We start from the raw sequence: 21828 nt of genomic DNA on the forward strand, positions 1-21828 counted from the left end.
TTAAAGTTTAATGCTTAAGGTATAAATGTCATTTGAGTTTGACCAATATTTGACTGTTAAGATGGTGGTGTATCTTGAACTTAATTACTGCTGCAAATATGTATATATCTCTGATTTTTTATATATTTTTGTTTGGATGAGCCTAAAACAAACTTAAGCCCCTAATTTTTTTTTTCCTGAATGCACAAACCAAACCCTCAAGCCCAAATTCAAGCCCGAACCTGAACCAACAACCTAGATTGAGAATTGAATATACAAGGGTTTATGATTAATATTACACTTGCATAGCAACCGGTGATTATTCCTTGATGCCATGGTTTGACAATATTTTTACCACTGCTGTAGATGGATACCTTACAATAGAAAAACAAAAAAGAATTCAGATACATCCAAATTCGCTGGCTGGACACATCTGGAGGTGAATTTTGGCTTGGATAATTGTCTGGGTCGAACACACAGGCTGTGGGCACAACCCTGGTCATACCCACAAAGGACCATACCAAGACCATGGGAGTGTAGAGGAAGGACCCTGTAACATAGACCTTGAGTGTTCCAACTTGCATGCATCTATTGTAGAGCTTGCTAAAGTCAATATAGATGATGACAAGGTTCTTACAAATGATGCACCTAGTGGTACACACTCAATTAGTTGTGGTTCAAAATATGTGGAATAAAAAAATGACCTTGATCTCGATCCTTTTGATAAACATTGAAGACAATTATACTTTTATTTTTATTTCAAATTTTGTAATTTGAACTGTTGTAGACATATATGACATAGTATTTAAATTTTGAACTATCAATTGATATTATTTTTATCTTTACTATTGATCAATGATGAAGTATTCTACTATCAAAGTATTTACAATATTGTACATTTTTAGATGCGTGCACACACACATAGCCTAAATGAAACGTACAATACCCAAGATAAATATTTGCTGAATCAGCATTTTAGAACCCTGTACTCATTCATAACCCGGTACCAGAGCCAACAACTTATGAGATTATTTTGGCAGTCTTGCCGCAGAAAGGAGATTTTCACAAACCTGAAAATTTGAAATCTTGCTTTTGGCTGATCGTTGGCCTAGTGTTAGAGAACTTGTGCTCTTGAAAGAGAGGTCACAAGGTCAAATTCCACAAGGGGATAGGGTCTGTACACCTTATTTTTAGCACATGTAGGTTCCTCCCACAAGGAGTATGGGGTAGTCCCATATTGCTGTCCCCATATATAGACTCAAAAACATATGGCTGGTATTGTGGACTATAAAAGGACCTTTCCTTCCCTATTTTAATATATGACAATATATAATATTTTTCTCAATTTTACATATGATGTTATCCTGTATTTCAATTTCGTCTTTCCTACCGACCAAATGAAGATACTACGTGCTATAAATTCTCTCTAGTTATAACTCGGGACCAACTGTACTGTATTTAATATAAACCACGGGTTAACAACTCAGATTTAGCAGGTCAAAGTTTTAACTGAGTTGGGACTTTGCAAAATCTATTAACGGGCATAAAAAATAAATCTAATTCTTGTACACCTAGGAAAATCATTGAAAAATTATACAAATTCATAGCAGTAAAAAATAAATTGAGTAAAAAAAACAATCTAAAAAAAGGAAATAGAAAATTGAAATGTTTTTCTGGTACTCTGAAAGTTTCTGTAGACTACTCGGCAAAACTTGTTGAGCACTCACCAAAAATTTGGTGGGGGACTAATTCACTGAGCACTTTTGGCTTCTGAGTATCCATTAGTCTGCAAACTATTTAAACGTTTTCAATCTTTTTAAGCCTTAACTGGCCCTTAACTATCTATGTTCAGTAAAATACCCTACTTTTCCTTTTACTTCTGTGGGCATTTTTTAATTATTAGTTTTAGAATCCTTTCACTTTGAATATCCTTTGCTTGAAATATAGGTCTAGCGTGTAATTTTATGACAAGGCATTTGCCATGAATAATTGCAGATGTAGAAATTCTTCAGTTTCCCTTTTTTTCCTCTCTATGATAGAGAAAGTACTTGTACATAATTTGTACAGTAGATTACAATAATTTTTTGCCCGAAATCTCTATACTGCAGCAAGATGCTTTCAATGGAGAATTGCTCCAGAGAAATTTGACAGGCCTACTATTGTATCATGGCATTGTGTTTATCTTCTTGTAGGAGTTTATTAGTTTAATATTAAAGCTTAGTCTCAGTACTTAATTGAGAGAAATAATATTGAGAATGTGCACTTAAGTCCCAAAGGGCCAAAAGTAATTTTATTGCAATTGTAATTATCATGTCCACAACTTATTCTACAACTTCCTTACCAACTATAGGTGAGAATGGAGCACACCATAAACTTGAGGACTAATTATTAAATGACAAATATTTAAGAAAGTACATCCATGGTGCTAATGTGCTCTAATTAGAGTTCCGAGAATTGCCATGAAATCGCTTGAATCGCCGGTTTGGCAATTTGATTTAGGCTGGGTGATTTTTTATGAGTCGTGAATCAGTTCAGCTGATTTTTTCCCATGAATTGCTTGAATCGCTGATTCATGAAAAAAATCCCCTGAATTGGCTCCATGAATCGGCAGATTTTTATTTTTAAATTTTTATTTAATTAAAAAAGGAACAAAACTAAGCACCATAGTCACGCCTCTCATACAATTGACTAAAATAGTAAATCATTCATCTCCAATAAGGAATAGAACTATCAGTTTTCCACCCACCAAGGAAAGGATTCAAAATCTCCCCACAATGTCAGGGTTTGACAACTTAGAAAGAGAAACACCCAAAGAATACATACTCTTATACATGTGCAACAAATACAATTGGGATGATTATATCAATGGTGTCATATAGAAGAACAATGAGGCAACATAGATCTGAATTCATATGGACCACTAGAACATTGGGTATTCAATCAAATAAGTTAATAACACTCTCCCATTCTTAGCAAATATAATACATCTGATTTATCCAATTATATAAATCGGGCCTAGGACTGATATATTAATAATATAAGTTATATTCAATAAAGGTTGCATGAAATAAGTTTTAAATTGTTAAAATCTCTAAATTTAGAGGGTTTTTTTAAATTTGCCGATTCATAGCCGATTCGATTCCGATTCGATTCCGATTCATGGCTGATTCACGATTCGATTCGGCCTTGCCGATTCCGATCCGATTCCAATTCTCATTATTTTGGCTCTAACAATGACATTGTAAGATAATTGTGATGTTTCATTCAGACTGCCTTAGAGACAACTGTTTCATGTTAGTGTTCATTAGATTAAGTTGCTGTCAGATGCGTATTTAACCCAAAGAACTATTTATATAGACGGTGCAAGTATACTGTCAGATATGAAGGTTCTTTGTAAAATTTACAAATAGCAGTATTCTTTTTGTACTAAGCATGAGTGACTTTGGAAGGTTGTTTCCGTATAAAATGTGATGTTCTCAAAAACAAGAATGCCCATTAAAATTGAAAATTAGTTGTCAAAATAAATCATGAACTCTATATCACACTTGCAGAGAATACATGGATTTTGAATAGATGTATACATTGAATGTTCTTAAGTTAGATTTCTATTATGTAGCAGACGGACAATCGAGATGCCAAACATATTTTTCTTCTTTTTTAGTCAATTAAATTTAATGACTAATTCAATACAAGGAGGTCAAACTATTATCGTCATCTCTAAAACCGATAAAACAACATCAACCAAAATTTTAATAAATGTTGTTTCATCTTGGATTTGTTAAAAAAGTGCTTCAAAAGTTAAAGCTTTAAACCCTGAGTACAACTCATTTTTTTAATCAAAGATTGTTGATTTGAAACATTTTTGTGGCCTTTTACATAGATCAATGCAAATGATATTTGGCTTTTGATTTCTTTTGTTCAGGTACGAATTATGAAAAGGCTCTGGCATCCCAATGTTGTTCTCTTTATGGGTGCGATTACTCGTGCTCCAAATCTGTCAATAGTAACAGAGTTCCTTCCAAGGTAAAATAGCTTTACTTTGATTAAGGTGAAATAGTTCATCTATACAAAATTACTTTGATTAACTAATTTAAAATTTCTTGAACCTTTTCTGATTAATATGTAAACAATTAAGTCTCTTCCTGTGCGAAGACTAGAACTGAGGTAGTTTCAAATATGGCTCAAGTATTGTAGTACAGCTTGTATGCAGATGAATGTTCTGAGTTATATTGCATAAAATATAGAAAATATCTATTTACTATGCTTATTATTGTAATTATTTCTGTGACCATCATACCTGTAAATAACCAGTTAAGTATTGAATTAGAATTTTGAACAAGTGTGTTTAAAATTTGGGATACTCTTCTGTATACTTGTTCAACATCATGGATCTATTGCTTATAACTTCTTGGTCAATGAAGAGGTAATGTGAAGTTACAACCTACGTAGTGGAATTGAAACTGCCAATGCAAAAACTACAGTAGATTAGAATGTTTGAATAACTGGTTTAATATGTGGGTCAATTTGAAGATTCAGAAATCATAAGCAGAATGCTGGAGTTTCTCAAAGGTAGATCTATTTTGCCCCTTTGAAATTTCTACTACTCTTTTTTAATTTGAAATAAATTTTTTAACTGAGTTGCTCATACAGCTGTGCATTGTGCATATACCAGAGATTGTAGTATCTTATAAAAAGCTGCAAGATAACTGGTAGCAATACATGCAAGGAAAGTTAAGGAGGACATGAATGTTCATAAAGCATATACTGTACCAATGGTTTAAGTTGAAACCAGTTAAAGGAGAACTACAATTTATGTAGTTAACAAATTAAAAAAATGTAGGGATGGCTGATAAACTATGTAACAGAGATATGGCTGACGGCTGATCAAAACTTGCATAAGTATCCGGTCATTTACAGCCATAGTTTAAGTTTTCAAATTAACTGATCAAGATAAGTTATAACATATTGTTACTCTAATGTTAATCTCTGAAAGAAATTTCTGAAGTACTTTGCATATGGCTTCTTGAAGCTAAAGTGAAATATTGTTACTCTAGTCTTAAAACTCCCAGATTAAGTTCCAGAGAGAAATATCTTAACATATTGTTACTTTAAGTTACTTTAAAGTACTGTTACATGTGGTTCTTTAAAACAACAACTGGGCATATGCATTTGCACTTTTCTCCATTATCCCAAATTTGTGTTTGTAATATTGAATGCAAGCTGTTGAAAATTTGAAATCATTTTCACCGGTTTTCTCTTCTGTACTCTGAAGAGCTTGCTCCTCTATCCTAAAAAGTTAGGAATTGCCTTGTCCCATCAAGAGAAGCTTTGATGAGAAAATGATAAATCTATTATAGTAAGAAATGTAACTATTGTATTTTATTGTTTTCCATATGCAAGTGGGAAAATAGGTTCACTGAGCCCATATTTTGTACATTTTGTGGTCTTCCCTCCATACAAAAAAGCTAGGTAGATAGAAATGAATAAAAAACAGGTACGCAATAGGTAAACAGCAATAAAATAGAAGTAGTTTGAATATCTGTAAGAGGTCAATAGAAATGGAGTTAATATAGGTGTACAGGGAGGACAACAGTACAGACTAGATATAAATGAGTTAACACAGGTGAACAAGTTGAAAGATAGAAACAAACAAAAAGGGCTGGGAACACTAATGTTATCATAAGGTATTTAGCCTATAGAGGTTTCTCATGCGTAAATTTAAATTAAAAAATAAGCTCAGAAATAAAGATATATCATAGAATCTTTGTCTCTCCTTATGCTCTTGGGATCCATTTGGAGCTTGAATAGCAACCAAAATCTCATATTGCATGTAGTGATCACTCCCACATTGGTTTTTGCTAAGTCTGTTTTTTTGCAGAGATTCTGATTTTTTGTTTTTACTGTGTTTTCTGAATTTTTGGGTTTTTTAAAACAAAATAATGATATGCAATGTGTCAGGCTGGTTTCAGACCAAAACACTCCACCATTGACCATTGCATCATTCTAAGATATCTCATTGAAAGAGTGTTGGAGAAATAGGGAGAGAAGGCTTTTTGCCACTTTGTGGATTTTAAGAAAGTTTTTGACACTGTCCCTAGGGATAAAATGGAAGAATTGGAAGTGCCAAAGGAGTACAGGAATGCTGTTTATAAGTTGTATGAATAGGTTAAAGCAAAAATCAGAATTAAAAAGGGCATGTTTGAATGTTTGGGAGCGACATTGGGGTCAAACAGGGGTGTTCTTTGTCCCCTACTTTCTCTTGTCTTTACATTGATAAGTTGGAAAAGTGGCTAAAGAAAGCCAATGGAAAAGGCATACAATTGGCAGGTTATGTGATAAAACTGCTTCTTTATGCTGATGATTTTATCCTTATTGCAAAACCTGCTCAAGGTTTGAGAGAGCATTTGAAAAATTTAGAGACTTTTTGCTTGGAGGTAGGGATGGAAGCCGATACTTGTAAGACTAAAGTCATGATCTTTTCTTTGAAAGAAAAAGCAGCAAGATACATTCATATTTGAGGGAAGCTCATTAGAACTTGTGAGGAGTACAAATATCTAGGAATTGACTTCCATTATAGATTAAGGTGGGAAACATTCAGATCAAAAAGAATATAGTGGGGATGGAAGGCCTCTTACCTTCTTCAGAATAGATGTAGGAAAGTGGAGTTGTGGGATTGGAAGACTAGGAAGACCCTCTTTGGTCTTTGGGTGGTTCTGATTATTCTTTATGGATGTGAGCTTTGAGGGAGCAGCATATCAAATCATAAATGGCAGAAGAATCCAAAAACATCTCATTACTATTGACGTCAAGGTCAAGTCAATGATTCCTTATGAGATCCTTTTGGCAGAGGCGGGCATGTTTTTGGTTGAGGCCTCAATAATTATCTGATTGCTAAGCTATTTTAAAAAAGTGGGAAATATGGATAAGCATCGCTGCCCTAAGTTGGTGGTTGGCGAGGAGCAGGAACATAGGAAAAAATATGGAAGAAACAAAAGAGCAAAGTGGTTGAACAAATGAAACATTGATCCTCAAGAGTGCCTGAACACCAATATAGAGATAAAGAAATGGGTGCTACAGAAATTCAGGACTGTCACATGGACAAATTAGATAGGTAGAAAAAAAAGCCTATAACATCAAAGAATTTAATCACACATGGGATCATGGTGATAAAGAATATTTAAGATCTGCAATTAAAGGAAAGGCCAAAATTTTAATTGGTCAACTAAGGACTAGCTCTCAGCACTTGTGATGTGAAACTGGTAGATGGAAGGTTCCTAAAGAAGGGTGGGAGGGAAGAATCTGTACTTTTTGCAGCAAAGGGGTGGTGGAAACGAAATGACACTTTGTCAAAGATTGCGTTTCATATGAAAATATTTGTAGCCAACACAAGGATAGCCTACAGGTGAGCAACATGAAGGAACTTTTCAAGGAGACAAGATTACACAAGACAGCTACCTTCCTAATGCAGATCCACAACGAAAGGGACAACTTGGAGAAATTACAGGAGGCTTCTTAACTGGCTCTTCTTTTGGTCCCTTAGACCAATGATCTCGTGGATGTTATTAAAACTCTTTCATTTCATTTCATCCAGTGCTAAATAAATAAACAATGCTGGAAACTACTGATGCAATTACTCCAAACCCTAATCTGATGCTAAAGCTGAATATAAAAACACCATTTTTATTCAATTCCAAAAGCTGTACAGTAGCCATACCAAGAGATTATAAGATGATAACAAAAAGTGACTACAAACTGGAATGTATCTGACCTGACAGACTTGTTTACGGCTGGTGATTTCAGATCTGGTTGCAAACACTGGGAAAGCTCTGTATTTTAGGGAATGACTGCTATCTTAACCTCTACATCCAGGCTATGTTATAAACTCCCTTGGATGTAGACTTTTGGCTGTCTGATTTTTTCTTTTTTTTTGTGTTTTTTCAATTTTTATTCATTTTCATTTTTTCTTTGAGTGCAATTTCGAAATTAGGGGTTTTATTCACCCCTTTAACTATATAATAGTGTTCTACTTCATCTAAGCCCCGCACCTATGGATTGAAACTTCATGAGGGGTCATTACTCAATTATAAACTTGCCTCCTTTTAAGTTATAAACTTAATTTTAATGTGTAGGGACCTGGTCCAAATATTATAATACTTTATTATAGCATAAGTGATTAAAATAATCACTTGTTTTATTATTTAATTATTTCCTAAGTTGGGAATAATTAAATTATTTCCCGATAATTCCTAGCTTGCTTATTTAGACCCTGATTTGGATTCTGTCTGATGCCCCTTGTCTGCTGATGTTGTTTGACCATAGCGAGCTAGCTGGCAATCCCTTCCTAATTAGGAACTCTTCTAAAAAATAGGAATTGTGTCAGAAGTATCCAAGCTAATCCTGGAGGCCTCCCAGTCTGTCCCTGGCCCTGCTAACTCGCATATGATCCCTTAAAAATAGGGATTCATCCTAAAACCTGAGAGATTGCCCAAGACTTGTCAAATTGGCTCTCCAAGTTCCAGTATGTTGTCACAAGCCCCTGAAATGGTTTCCTATCCATCTCATTGGCCTACAAGACCCCACTAATAGACCAATACTGCTAGCTGGTACCGACACTAAGAGAGGAGTTAAAATGGGGACATTATAGGCTGTGGATCACTAATTTATGTTCTGAATTTGTACGGCTCAATATAGAGGTCTGAAATGCTCTATAAAACTCTTGATTATCACTGGCAATCCCTGATTGGCATTCAATCTACAATAGCAAAGAGGAGTTTATACAAATTGCTGCATGGAATACTTAAAGCCTTGATGTTAAACTACAAATCTGAAGGTGTTGGCCTTCAAAGTGGTATGACTGGCTACCAGATCATGGTGTTCAGATCTACAAAATTCCCAATTATATTTAATATTTTCCTTCCATGAGCCATTCAAACTCTTTTAGGGTTTGAGGATTTTAAATTAATAAACATAAAAATCTTTTATCTCAACAATCCCCCTTACATAGGGATCAATTCTAATGGAGGCCCTGTTTGTCATGGTAAAATGGCCCTCTTATAAGTTATAACCTTACGTTATTGCTTGGGGAGTTGTGCAATAAGCCTCCTTTATTATAATTTGTTAAAAATAAATATTATAAAGTAATTATAATAATCGCCCTTTTTTTTAATTAACATCAAACTTAGGAAATAACTAATTATTTCCAATTTATTTGCAGCTCGCTCTTCTGGACCCCAATTTGAATTCTTCCTGATGACACTTGTCCATTGATGTTGTCTGATCACTAGAGCTAATTGACAATCTCCTAAAATTTAGGAACTCTCCTAGAAAAATAGGAACCGTGCCAAAAGTCTCCAGGCTGATCCTGTAGGTCTCCTGGTGCATCTGTGTCGACTCCCATTTCATCCCTAAAAAATAGTGATTGCTCCTAAAATCTTGGAGTCTGTCCGAAATTGGCTCACAAAGCCTTGATATGTCTCCATAAGTCCCCTGAATGGATCCCCTATGCAATCTGCTGGCCTATGAGAACCATATAACAGGCCAACCTCATCCGTCAATTTACCTACCTAAGGAGGGGACAGTACATCACACCAAAGGTTTGAAGGAATAACAAACTTGAAATGAAGAATGCCCTATAGGAATATGAATAGCTTGGTTGTAGCCATTTTAATGAGATGAGTATTGGTTTTCTTTTGTTTTTTTTATTATGAGAAAAAAAGCTTCAATTAAATATGATTAAGAACTTATATTGGCAATCAGTCTACGCATAAAAAGTAGAGAAGTGCAAATCACCACCTAGGAGTTTCCATGGTAATCCGATAAGTGCTATTTATCAGATTTGAAAACTCCAATTTGTTTGGGAGATTAAAAACTTTGGAAATCTGGAATCTTCTATGAAATTTTGGCAAAATTTCTATAGGAATCAAGAAGTCTGTACGTAATCAGTGAAATCGGGCTTGTCCAAAAATGAATGTGGCTGGAATTGAACCAAATCTGTCTGGATTTGGTAACTTCAAACAAAAGTGACTCGGGAACTGTGAGTTATGATCTTAAATAATAGTCATTGCAGCTCAAAATTGCTCCATATATTTCTGGAGAAACAAGTTTATAGCTTGCGTAGTATCTATGGTCTTTGAGCATGGTGTGAAGAGGTTTGATTTATTTAGGAAGATGCTTATCAGCATTGTTTGCCTTGGCTTCTTAATCCATAGAAAGAGTCAGAAATTTATGGTCCATGAAGATAAACCTTTTTAATAGGTGGCTTACCAAAGATCACACGACTAATATAAATGAGTTTATTAATCAATTTTGTGCTGTTGATGGGTCTTATGGAAGCCAATAAGTACAACTTTGTGGTTGTGATCTCCTACTCTAGACTGCAACAATCAATGAGAGTCATTGTATGCTTGAATGGCTCAATAGTTAGCATACATTTCTGAATTGAGTACAAGTAATGGGTGTGCAAAATATATTAAGTATAGAATGTCACACGCTAAACAAAACCATTATAAATTTAAAATATTGAAATGTATTATACTAATTTAAATTCAACAATTCAATATCGAAAGGATCAAACCTGAATGCTATGATAGATAATAGTTGTTTAATTTTAAAAGAATCGTTAGTAAGCAACTCACCAATTACTATATATGGTTCATCGTCAGTAACATTAGATGATGCAATGTAAAAACCCCAGCTGGCTATATTCGTAACAATCATCAATTTTCCTTTGCTAATCAATAGTCTAACATTTCATCAAACATTTGGCAATCTTTATTGTTATTGTTGCAAATTTGATAATTTGATTTTCGAAATTACACTAGTGAATGCAATTGGGCACTTACAATTTCAGATCAATTTAATACTAAGAAGTTTGCATGAATGCCAACATTAATTCATAATTCTGCTCTACGAACTATGCAATTATACAATTATGAAAGACAAATGATTTGCTCCAGCTTTAATTCATTAGCGACAATGTTTCAAACAAATAGTAGCAGCAATAATATTTAAAATGCCAAGAACTTGGAAATATAGATTGGCCTTGACTTTTAATTTGCAATGCAATGTGAATCTACAGTAGCCCCAATAATATATATTGCAGGCCATATAAATTTAACGCAGCTCTTGGAAATTGTAACATGGCCCCTCAGAAATGTCACACGAACCCTACTTAGGTGAACATGCAGCTGTTGGAAATTGTAACATGGCCCCTTAGAAATGTCACACAAACCCTCCTTAGGTGAACATGACCCTGCAATTGATAAACTGCTGCCCTATAGTGAAACAGCAGCCCTGTAACATTTAGATTGAACTCCCAGCTAGAATGTAGAAGCATAAAATTAATAATTCAGCCTTCAATTCGCTCTCCAGAATCCAATCTTCAACACTTGTTCAATCAACTTCTCAATAACAGTAGATACAGTAGAGAAGCAATCACAATTTGCTTTACCTCAGCAGCAAATTGCAAGATAAACTCAGAATCCAACCCTTATACTTTAGCAAGGGCGCAAAACCACAGACTCAAAATTGTCACAAAAACAACAAGCAAAGAGATAAACAAATAATCGGATGCTTTACTCATCAAATGGGCTCATATTTATAATCTCCAAATGGCCCAAAGTTTTCCAAATGAACTTCACTTAAGAAGCTTCCCACACACAACATTAAAACACAATAAAGTGCCATTATAAACTAATTTATTAATTGCTTTTGGCTCCGAATGACCTTTTCGACCCTAACTTCAAATTCTGACATGTAAGGCCACTGTTTCTTGTTCTATGATTTAAAACTTTTCGTCTCGGTTCCAACGAGTTATGAGATTGAGGTGACCAACCAACAACACTAACAAAAATAGCAACCTCAACGTATTTAGATGAATAATAATAATAATTCACCCGTCTCGTGAAAACAACTGAAGAAGCATCAGAATCAAAATTTGACAACACCAAAGTGATCCTGATGATGAAAGTGAATGAACCTGACGGGTTGACTTACTATAAATAGATGCTCCCTCCAAGATTCTTGGAGCCCAAACCAAAAGCCCGAAGTAAAAATTGAGAGCATCCTCCAACTCCTCTGACTCAATTGAGCTCATCGGAACCAATAGATTGACTTACTATAAATAGTCCCTCAAATGGAGCCAAAACACACCATAGGCTACTGGAAAGCCTATAACCACACAACTAAGACCCTCAAATCCTACTGTTAGCTCATGAGGGTCGCAATGGTGAACTGACCTCACCAACTGTAGGAACCTGCTAAAAATGGGGACATTACGTGCAAGTAGATTAGGAGAACCATTTGAAAACCCGCTACCACTTAAGCTAAAGGTATGCTAGACAGCTTAACTTTGTTTAATAGAAAAAAATCCAGTACAATTTGATTTTATTCTATACCCCACAACTTTGTTGCCAGTTGCTTTCATTCATCATCTTTGTGAGGAGGAAGGTGCAAGCTAGAATGCACGTAAATCGTTGTGATCCTACTCAACCATGCAGGCAAGCTGAAACTTTCATCTATGGAAGCAGGTACAGTGGAGACCATTGGCATTGATCCTGATTGTATCTTTGTTGTGACTGAACAAAATTCAGTTTGCACAGCTGAATTCATAGGAGCATGATGAGATGATTCTGTCATGAAAATCTCAAAATTCGTCAAAGACGTATCAAGTTGGGAAACTTTGCCATTTGTAAGAGTTCATAATGTTCATAATGTTCATTTGCTAGAATGAGAGGAGCGGCTGAAGAAATAGGAAAAGCCAATGTATTGACTTCTGAAACTGGAATAGAAGATGTGAAAACAATGGAGAATGAATCCACATCGTCATCTATCTCATCCAGAAAAGGTGCTTCATGCATGGATAGTGCATGAGTTTGTGTAGGCCTTGGGGGAGATATGATCATAACTTCCCGTTGAATAGATTCACGACGGACCAATGCATAACATGCTTCTAATTCGGGAATAGGATCTTTTCTCAAAATTTCACCACAAACTTGTTCGAAGTCACCATCTAATCTAGCAAGAAAAATATGCACCCTTTGTTGCTGAACTGATTTTTGGTAAGATTCAACATCGTTCTCACTTTCCATGATCACTTTATCATGATGATCCAACTCACCAAAAATCTCGGTTAATTCTCCATGATACACAAAGTCATCTGCCATTCTGTTTGGCAGAGAAAGCTCTCTGATTCAAGACAAACACTTGCAATTCATCTGCTCCATCATAAAAAGCCTTAGAAAGAGCTTTCCAAATATCTCGAGCAATTGGTAAGTGAATGTATCGCTTCATAATTTTTGGGGACATAGATATCAACAACCATCTTTTGACCTTCTGATTGTCCGCATACCACTTCTCATATCCATCATCCTTCTCGATAGGTGGCTGTGAGTTATCATGAATGAAAGAGAGATTCTCCTTCTCAGCAATATGCATCTCCATGATTTGAGACCACAAATCATAGTTTGCTTCATCGAGTGTAATCCCTGCCTTGAATGATGAACCTTTGGATTGAATAATAATGGGAGCAGATTTGCTTTCAAATGATTTGCTCTCAAATACTTCCGAATCTAAATCGGCCATAGTTCACTGAAGGGATACAAATAATTCAAGCTTCAAATCTCTGATACCAACTTGAAAATAAAAAATATTGAAGAATATTTTCCATTCATTTGTATTCACATAAAACTGTACAGGTACATATATGGTTGTGTGCCAAAAAACATAAAGCTACAGGAAAGGAAACAGCTATAGGAAAGCTACAGGAAAGGAAATAATTAATTTAGGAAAGAATAGTTTAGGAAAGAATCAGTTCAATATTAGAAACAATCTAATATTGCAATAGGATGCAGTTAGAATTGAGCCTAAGGTTGTATCTTTTGCAGTTAGTAGTGGTGGCACACTTTTCGGAGTGAGATGCTCTACCGCAAGCGATAAACATCTTAATATTGATAGGTTAGTGACTTAGAAACGAGAGCATTCTAGAGCGAGGTCAACACCTAAGAGATCGAGTCCTCAATAGTCTGATTTGTGTGAGGTTACCAGTAAGATGCCATTGGAGCACTTGAATGGTAGTGGGAGAGTTACAGCCCGAGCTTGGATCCATAAGATCAACACTTTCTCGGCATTGCATCCTGTGACTGAGGAGGACGCTATCAAATTTGGAGTGCTGCATCTTGACGGAGTGGCCCATGACAAGTGGTACCATGGGTTAGTCTCCTTTTTATATGATCAGATCAAGTCCTATTAGGATTTTGTGGAGCGATTGATCAAGAGATTTGATAGGAAAGGTCCCAAGTTGTACTTCTATGAGTTGGCCCAGTTGAGGCGATCTGGTGGTTTAGAGGATTACATTAGCAAGTTTCAAAGGCTCTCAATCATGGTCTATGATATATTAGAGCGCAGATGAGTGATGTTGTTTATGGAGGGTTTGGTTGAGCCACTCCAAGGATGGGTTAAGTCATTGTACCCGTCTTCCTTGCAGGAGGCAATGAGGAAAGCAGGGGATTTAGAGTCATCTTCTTGAGGCAAGTTTGCTTCAAAGTCTTAACTTCCTCCACCTGTTACTGAAGAGTCCTTGCCAGTTGTCGAGGACAAGGGCAAGTCAGCGGGGAAGATTGATGATACTTCTAGAGAGGAATTGAGGAGACAACTCTGCTATTAGTGCAAGGGGCCTTTCTCTAAAGGTCACACTTGCACATTGAGACCAAAGGGAGTAGCGAACGAGGCTATGTGGGTTTATACTGATGAGACCGAGGTTGAGTCATCATAGCACCTTGAGGATGAGGATAGGGATGATCTTAACGGTAGTAGAGTGTATATGGTGATGAGTTTCTATAGCCTCATATTCAACCCCCATTTTCAGGACTTGTATTGGGTGCAAAGTTGGCCTGTGCCTAAGTTGGATTGTTGGCAAGATGGTTTGGTGGATACAGTGAAGGTGAATATGATAAGATCTCCTTTGGATTTGTTTTCCGTTGATACCCCTGACTTCTACATCATCAACACAGGTTCTAGGTGTTATGTGGTTGGTCCTGATGATGTTATGAGTATGCAGTCGGTTCAATGATGATGGGGTTATCATGAGGTTCTTCACGGGATTTGGGTGGAGGTTTCAGAGTATTGTTGGATTGCTTGAGGGAAAGCAATGTTCGAGAGGGAGGACTGTAATGTCCCCATTTTTGGCAAGTCTCTACAGTTGATTAAGTCAGTTGATCATGGTGACGCTCATGAGCTGAAAGTGAGATTTGAGGGTCTCAGTTGTGGACTTTTTATTTTTAGTAAGTCTAATTTGGGCAATTGCCATATTTGGCAATGTAGTTGGTGGTGCTAGCAGTTGGTCATCACTTGCATTGGATGGGGCTATTTAATGGACAGGTTCATGTTTATTAATTAATTATTAAGGATTACATTATTATAGTGGCACTTTATTATATTTAATGTTATGAAATGATATTGTGTTGATGAAGCTTCTTAAGTGAAAGCTGTGATAAAGAACCTAAGTGCCATTTGGTGTTATAAACATGAGCCCATTGTGACGAAAAGGGCATCCAATTGTCTAATTTGCTTTGTTTTCTTTTTTGAGAGAGTTATCTGGTTTGTGAATTTCATTCCCTTGCTAAGATATAAGAGTAAGATCTGAGGTGTCTGAGATTATGTTGTGAATCCCAATTAACTACTGAAGTAAAGTGTATTGTGACTGGTTATTATATCTATTCTATGTATCCTGCTGCTTGTTTATTATCTTGGTAATTATCTGAGGGTTTGAAGGCTGATGTGTAGTGAGATTGGAGCTTGTGTATTCTGGGAATTTGCTAGTGGCTTCTCCTACTGTTCTCACGGTGACTGAGTAGTCAAATTACTTGATAGAAAATCAGGAGATTCGTTGAGGATTTCATTTGTCTATTACTGAGAGGTTGATCTTCGTAGAGGAGGCTGCAATTGTATTGAATATACCAGTGATTTTGGAGAAGTGTAGTGTGCTGAAGACTGTGTTTTACCAGAAATTGGCAACGATTTCCTCGAGGAAGCATTGCTCACTCATCTTCTGAAGCCACACGCCATTCTGAGGGCTGCGTGACTAATTTGCCTGGCCTGTATTCAACATTATAGTGGCTGAGATCTCATCTGCAGAGCCACAAGCATACAGTAGGGCCTGCATTTAACCACTGAGCCTGCGGTTGGCTATGCAGAGACTGCATTATCACTATTAGGCTGTGTCAACCATTGTGGGTGGATTACTTTGCATTATTACTGCCACTTGAGACTTAAGAAAGAGCGGCCAAGATAACTATAGCTAGCATTAATTTAAAAAATTGAATCGACATCCAGGTTCTTACAATTTCGAGAAATTGACTGCTTGTGAACTTTGCGTTGGTGTATCGCATGAATTGTGGCAAATTCAGAAAAAAAATGTGAATACAAAATCTACAACTGTTTCAAGACTATTCTGGCATTGGATTTAATTTAATTTTCATATATATTTTCCACATAACAAAAGAAAAGAAAATAGTTTCAAAAGACTAAGAACAAAGTTAGTTACTCAATCCTCCAGCTTAGACAGCATGAGCCAGACAGGTTCATTACAGGGGTATCAAGTTTGACTGGCAAGTGTTTGATGAAATGCTTAAAGTGTAAAGGAATTTGTAGTTTGTTAAGCTAGACCAGTGCGGGTTATTACAAACAATGTTGCACTTGTGAAAATTGAAGAGGACATCAAGCAGTGGAGAATGCAGGATAATCTGATTGACTGACAATAGATTGAGCTTGATACCTGGGACAAAGTATACATTGAGAAAGATCAAGTTTCTCTCCCACCAAGTGAAATTTGAACGTTGTCCTTTCCAATTATAGTATATTCCTCACCTTCTCGAAAGATCACTAAATCTGTGAAAGACATGAACTATGTGAGCAATTGCCAACCATTTCTTGCAATCTATCTTCATTTGACCAAACTTGTGATGATAATTGCATTGAACACTCTTCCTCTTTGAAGATGCAAAAGGTTTACCTTGTTGATGCAAGGGCATCTAACAAGGCAATGGAGATTCTGAAGACATGAAGTAATGAAAAGGATGTGCATGGGTCTACAAGACTCAATAACGATGTATTAAGGCATATAAATGGTGGCCATTGGATGTAATAAAATGAATAAAATAGATAAATGTCCTAATGGTCTTGGTAACAACCATAGGACCAACATTTGTAAAATGATACAAATAATGGCAAAAGGGTCAATAGGAAAATGAAGGATCATAAATAGTGTAATGGGGGGCAAAATAAGACATTGGTGTCGGTTCTTAGGAGTTGAAAGTTGATTTGTTAAGTTTAGCAAATCTAAATTTTAAAATCATAATGGTTAGTTCTTCTTGGTGGGTAATGGAAGTTTAAGGGGTTAAGGAAGTTGTACGCGCTTTCAAAGCCCATGGATTGCTTAGGACTGATAAATATATGCCAAAGAAGGCATGTGTAAGGTTTAAATAAGATTTCAATAAAGAATAATCAGATTTCCTGTCATTTGTTCATTGTTTCCAAGCTTTTGTTGCTCATAGTTTAAAGTTCATTTGTGTTTGCATTGATTGATGTCCTAAATTAATTTCTATCAGTGTTTTATACATGCTTAAATCATTTTGAGGCTTTAACCTGTTCACTCCAATCTATTTGTACTTACTGTAGTCAAGGCAATGTTGGGGAACAGCTAGGTTTTGAGAGTCTTTCCATGAATTAGGACCATTCTACTTTATGTCTAACTGCTGTAACTTGTAGAATGGGTCCTCTCTGATGTATTTTATGATTATCATCTGCTAACCAGTTCTAATCCAGGGACAATAAGTTCAGGATGGCCACTAAAGGTGATTGATTTGCTTGGGAAAAGACATAAAAATGAAGGTACAGATATAGCAGCGAATAAGTTGCCTTAAGAAGGGGTAAGTTTTTATGTTGGAAGTTGTTAGGACATGTCCTAAGAAAGGTGATTCAACTTTTGGGTTCCAACAGTGTATGAAAGTGGGTGATTATGAAAGCCCCAGTTTTGGGAACACAAATAGGAGGGTTTGGTAGAAAGCTCATAAGAAGGGTGATTTTGGGCTAAAGGGCAGTGAAATCCTTTGTTTGGCATCAAAATAAGATATTGTAGAAGGTTTGGGGTTTCTGTTCGAGGTTTAAGACACAGTTGCTTTGTAAAAGTGGCATGATTAGGCCTAGGACAGCAGTAGATTGTTTCATACAGTCAAGGTGATCCAAACAAGTGTGGTCAAAATTGACATATGTTGTGTAACTATTTAATGAATATCTGGAACCCTAAATAGTTTGGAGTCATTTGAAAAGATCTGAAGCTAAGTAGAGAAAACAGGTCTGGCAGGGCTTGTAGCAGGATTTCGCCATTTCGCAACCTGCAAGTTCTGGTACCTGCAAAATAGCAAAATTTTGCAGTTTCGCAACCATCCTAATTGTATACCTACGAAATAGCGAAAATCCCCAAGTCTTGGATGTGTTGAAGTAGGAAGGTTGGAAGTCTTTAATTAAAGGGTTAAGCGGACCTAGTGAAGGGCAGATACAAACAGATTGTGTGATTGTTTGAAGAAGTTTGAAGAGTTGAAGAGCAAAGGTTAATCTCTCTACATCACTAGCACTTTTTGCTCACAGGAGCGAAGTTTAACTTTGTTGTTGTTTGAAGCTTTGGCTATGAATGTCACCATTTATGTGAAGGACGAATTAGTACTAATTCCAAATTGTTTCTTCAATCTATCTTTTTGCAAAAGCTTGATGCAAAGATTAGGAAACTTAGGATCAACACTAATAGAAATGATATTGAGCATCTGAATGAAATGCTCATAGGATTGAGGTAGGCTTTTTAGTGTGATCACTACCAGATCTTTTTCCTCCATCTTGTGGCCAATAGCCTTCAAGTGGCCACAAATATCTTTGATCTTTGTAAGATGTGCTTGTAGAGACATCTTCTCATCCATGATAGAAAACAACATATTCTTCAAAAAGAAAGCTCAACTATTGTTGAAGGTCTTATGAAAATCGTCGAAGAGTTCCCAAATCTCTTTAGCTATTTTGCTAGACAACACTTGAGGGAGTTGATCATCTGTAACAAAAAGTTTGATAAGCATGACAACTTCCCAATTATGTTCATCAAATTTGTCTTGATCTGCTCTAACATGTGTAGGACGTGTTTTTCTACCCAGATTAATCTTCCCAAGGCACCGATATTTAAACATCGTCATCATGTGATGTTTCCAGGTGTTTTTGGAACTGTTGATTGCCCTCCAACATAATGTTGGTCAAAGAGGCCATCATGATTTCTGCGGTTGTTGGTCAACCCTACGAAGGCACAAAAATCAAGGTAGTAGAAGTTGATTAATTAGCACATGTTATAAGACAAATTGTTGCAAAATCCCTAGGGAAAATTAGGTTTTTCTTTAAATTAGACACCCACAAGATTTTCAGAGCAGCTGCCAAAATAAAAACACCCTAGCCAAGTTTTAAAAAAAATAGAATTTTGGTCAAACCCTAGCTGATGTTTTTGGCAAAATCATTGTAGGTCATAGAAAACTTTAAATAAAGTCCAAAGATGGATGCAGGATTTTCATGGTGCAGACAAGTCATCTAGAACAAAACGGATGTAGATGGCTAAGAAAAACAACTCTTGATGGTTCCGATTTGTGTCACATGTGGGTAGAATTAAAGGAGAAAAAATATTGTCAGTTGTTGCAAATGTATGGGCATGGCTATGTAAGGGCCAAATATATTAGAAATGAACCGCCAAAACCTCGTCACAACACGTAGAAAAGAAATGCATTGGTAGACAAGGGTTGAATGCATGTTTGTAAAATGCACGAATTGCAGAGGCACAAACAAGTGCAGCACTGAGACACAAAGAAGAGCAAAACATGGTTGCAGGTATAAAACCACAATGCCATAGAAAACCACATGGAAGAAAATTCACCCATAAAATTAACAGCGGCTAGAAAAATCTTGAATCATTATGGAAACTCACTAATATTTTTAACTCAGGTATCTTCAAATATGAAGTCCAGAAAAATGATGCCTAGAAAATTACATATTTGATAACATGAATCGTATTGCTTGTTTGAATTAATGGATTCAATGAGTACTGATAACAATTTTACAAGAGTTTCAAACTAAAGCTAAAGTCTTCTAAAAATGACATGAGATACTAAAATATTCAAAGAATGTAAAATCATGGTTGAAACTTGAAAATACTGTTATCGGGAACTTATAGCTAAGGGCAAAAAAAAAAAGAATTGAGAAAAGATCAAAGATTAATCGGCAACTTATCGGCAAAAAAGTCGACCACCTAAAAAATTGCTTTAATTTAATTAGAAATGCAATTTTTTTTGCAAAATTCAATGAGGAGATGCATCTGATAAGTTAGTAAATATGTAAACAAAACAAACAAGTTTAGTCTGCATATATTTAAATTCAAATAGGGTACAAAATGACATCCTCATGTGGAATGCTTATGGTTGGTAGCCATAGCTTGATAGTATGAACCCAAAGCACACTAAAAATAGCAAATTGTCCTGTAAAATTACAAGCAAATATAAGTGCAACATCAATATAATCAACATATTCTTCTTCTCGTTCCCAACAACATTAGTAAAACTACTGGAGGGGTAGGGGGTCTAATCTTAGAAGTCCGTTGTGGTTGTGCCTCCTCCCTCCACACAACTGGCTATGACTCAACCTCCATCCTTGATGTAAATGGTGTTGTCACTGGCAATGACTCATCATGATCATCCTCAACCTTCTGATCCTCCTCATCCTCCTGAATGTCATCCAATATCTTTGCAAATCCACCCTCCTCCATAGCCTGCCTCTCCAAATTGTAGATCTTATCCTCTGTAAACAATGGAGGCTGCTTCTGTGATGTATAATCATAGTAAGGATCTGTGTCATCCAAATCAAGTGGACCAGCTAGTTCTTCCTCTATCTTTCTTATGCACAACTGAAGGTTATATTGCCCAAAGACAAGGTTATTGAGGCATTTCTGCGCTAAGTTGTTCTTTTCTTTGTGTGGATGGCCTCAAACAAGCTCCAATTGTACTAACAACTGGATGAACTACAAGGTTGACATCAGATTCTGAGGGCAATTCTTTGCAGATTTGGATGAACTACAAATAAAGAATGAACTTTTGTTTTTCTGTCATTCCCCATTAGGTGTTTGTGGCTGATAAATAAAGGTCTTTTTTGCTATTTTATCAGTAATAAATTGGCAACTTGTCACTGGTAAAGATTTGCGATAAAATGTAGTAGTTTATCACCTGGCAGTTTTTATTGCAATAAAAACACTTAATCGCCTATATATTACCAATAAGTGCAGCTACGTCTAAAATATTCTAATAACTTGTACTTGCATCATCCATAGTAGGATCGAGGAATTGTTCAGTAAGAACATTCTAGGCAATTCCTAGGTGTAGCTTCATCAGACTTTGCCATGCAGGAAAGTTTTCCCTGTTAAGCTTGGCTACCTCTCTTTTTGACATCTTGATCTTTTGCTTCTAGTACCTTCAAACTAGTCCACTTAAGCAGATGGATCTGATACCAATTGTTGGAATTTTTTAGAATATCTGAGGGGTGGGGGGTGAATCAATTATCCAAGGTCCAGATGTACAAATAAAAATTTTCACAGCTTAGTGAACCCATATTCATGTAAATATTCTGCAAATTCTGCAGCTAATTCAAACTGATATAATACCTTCTGAGTGCTGGAGATTGTCTTGATAAATTTCAGATTGAATATTGGTCCTTCTTTATGAGATAATAGTTCTGCAATAATATGTATATCCTGCTATAATTCGTATGAGGTAATGTATGCTAAAG

At 36.0% G+C, this 21828-nt stretch overlaps 1 protein-coding gene across 2 annotated transcripts in view; it reads left to right on the forward strand.

Annotated features, from left to right (window-relative positions):
- The window catches only part of LOC149535333 (putative serine/threonine-protein kinase SIS8), a 196134-nt gene that overhangs the window by 83569 nt on the left and 90737 nt on the right, over positions 1 to 21828 (forward strand). For both annotated transcript variants that reach the window (XM_089807164.1, XM_089807165.1), the window contains one exon: positions 3902 to 4002. In XM_089807164.1, coding sequence (XP_089663290.1) covers positions 3902 to 4002 — 101 coding nt within the window. The remainder of the gene's footprint in view (positions 1 to 3901; positions 4003 to 21828) is intronic.

This window comes from Cupressus sempervirens, chromosome 10 (genome assembly GCF_028749045.1).
Source record: "Cupressus sempervirens isolate cs-2001-9-10 chromosome 10, ASM2874904v1, whole genome shotgun sequence".
NCBI classification, from domain to species: Eukaryota; Viridiplantae; Streptophyta; class Pinopsida; order Cupressales; family Cupressaceae; genus Cupressus; species Cupressus sempervirens.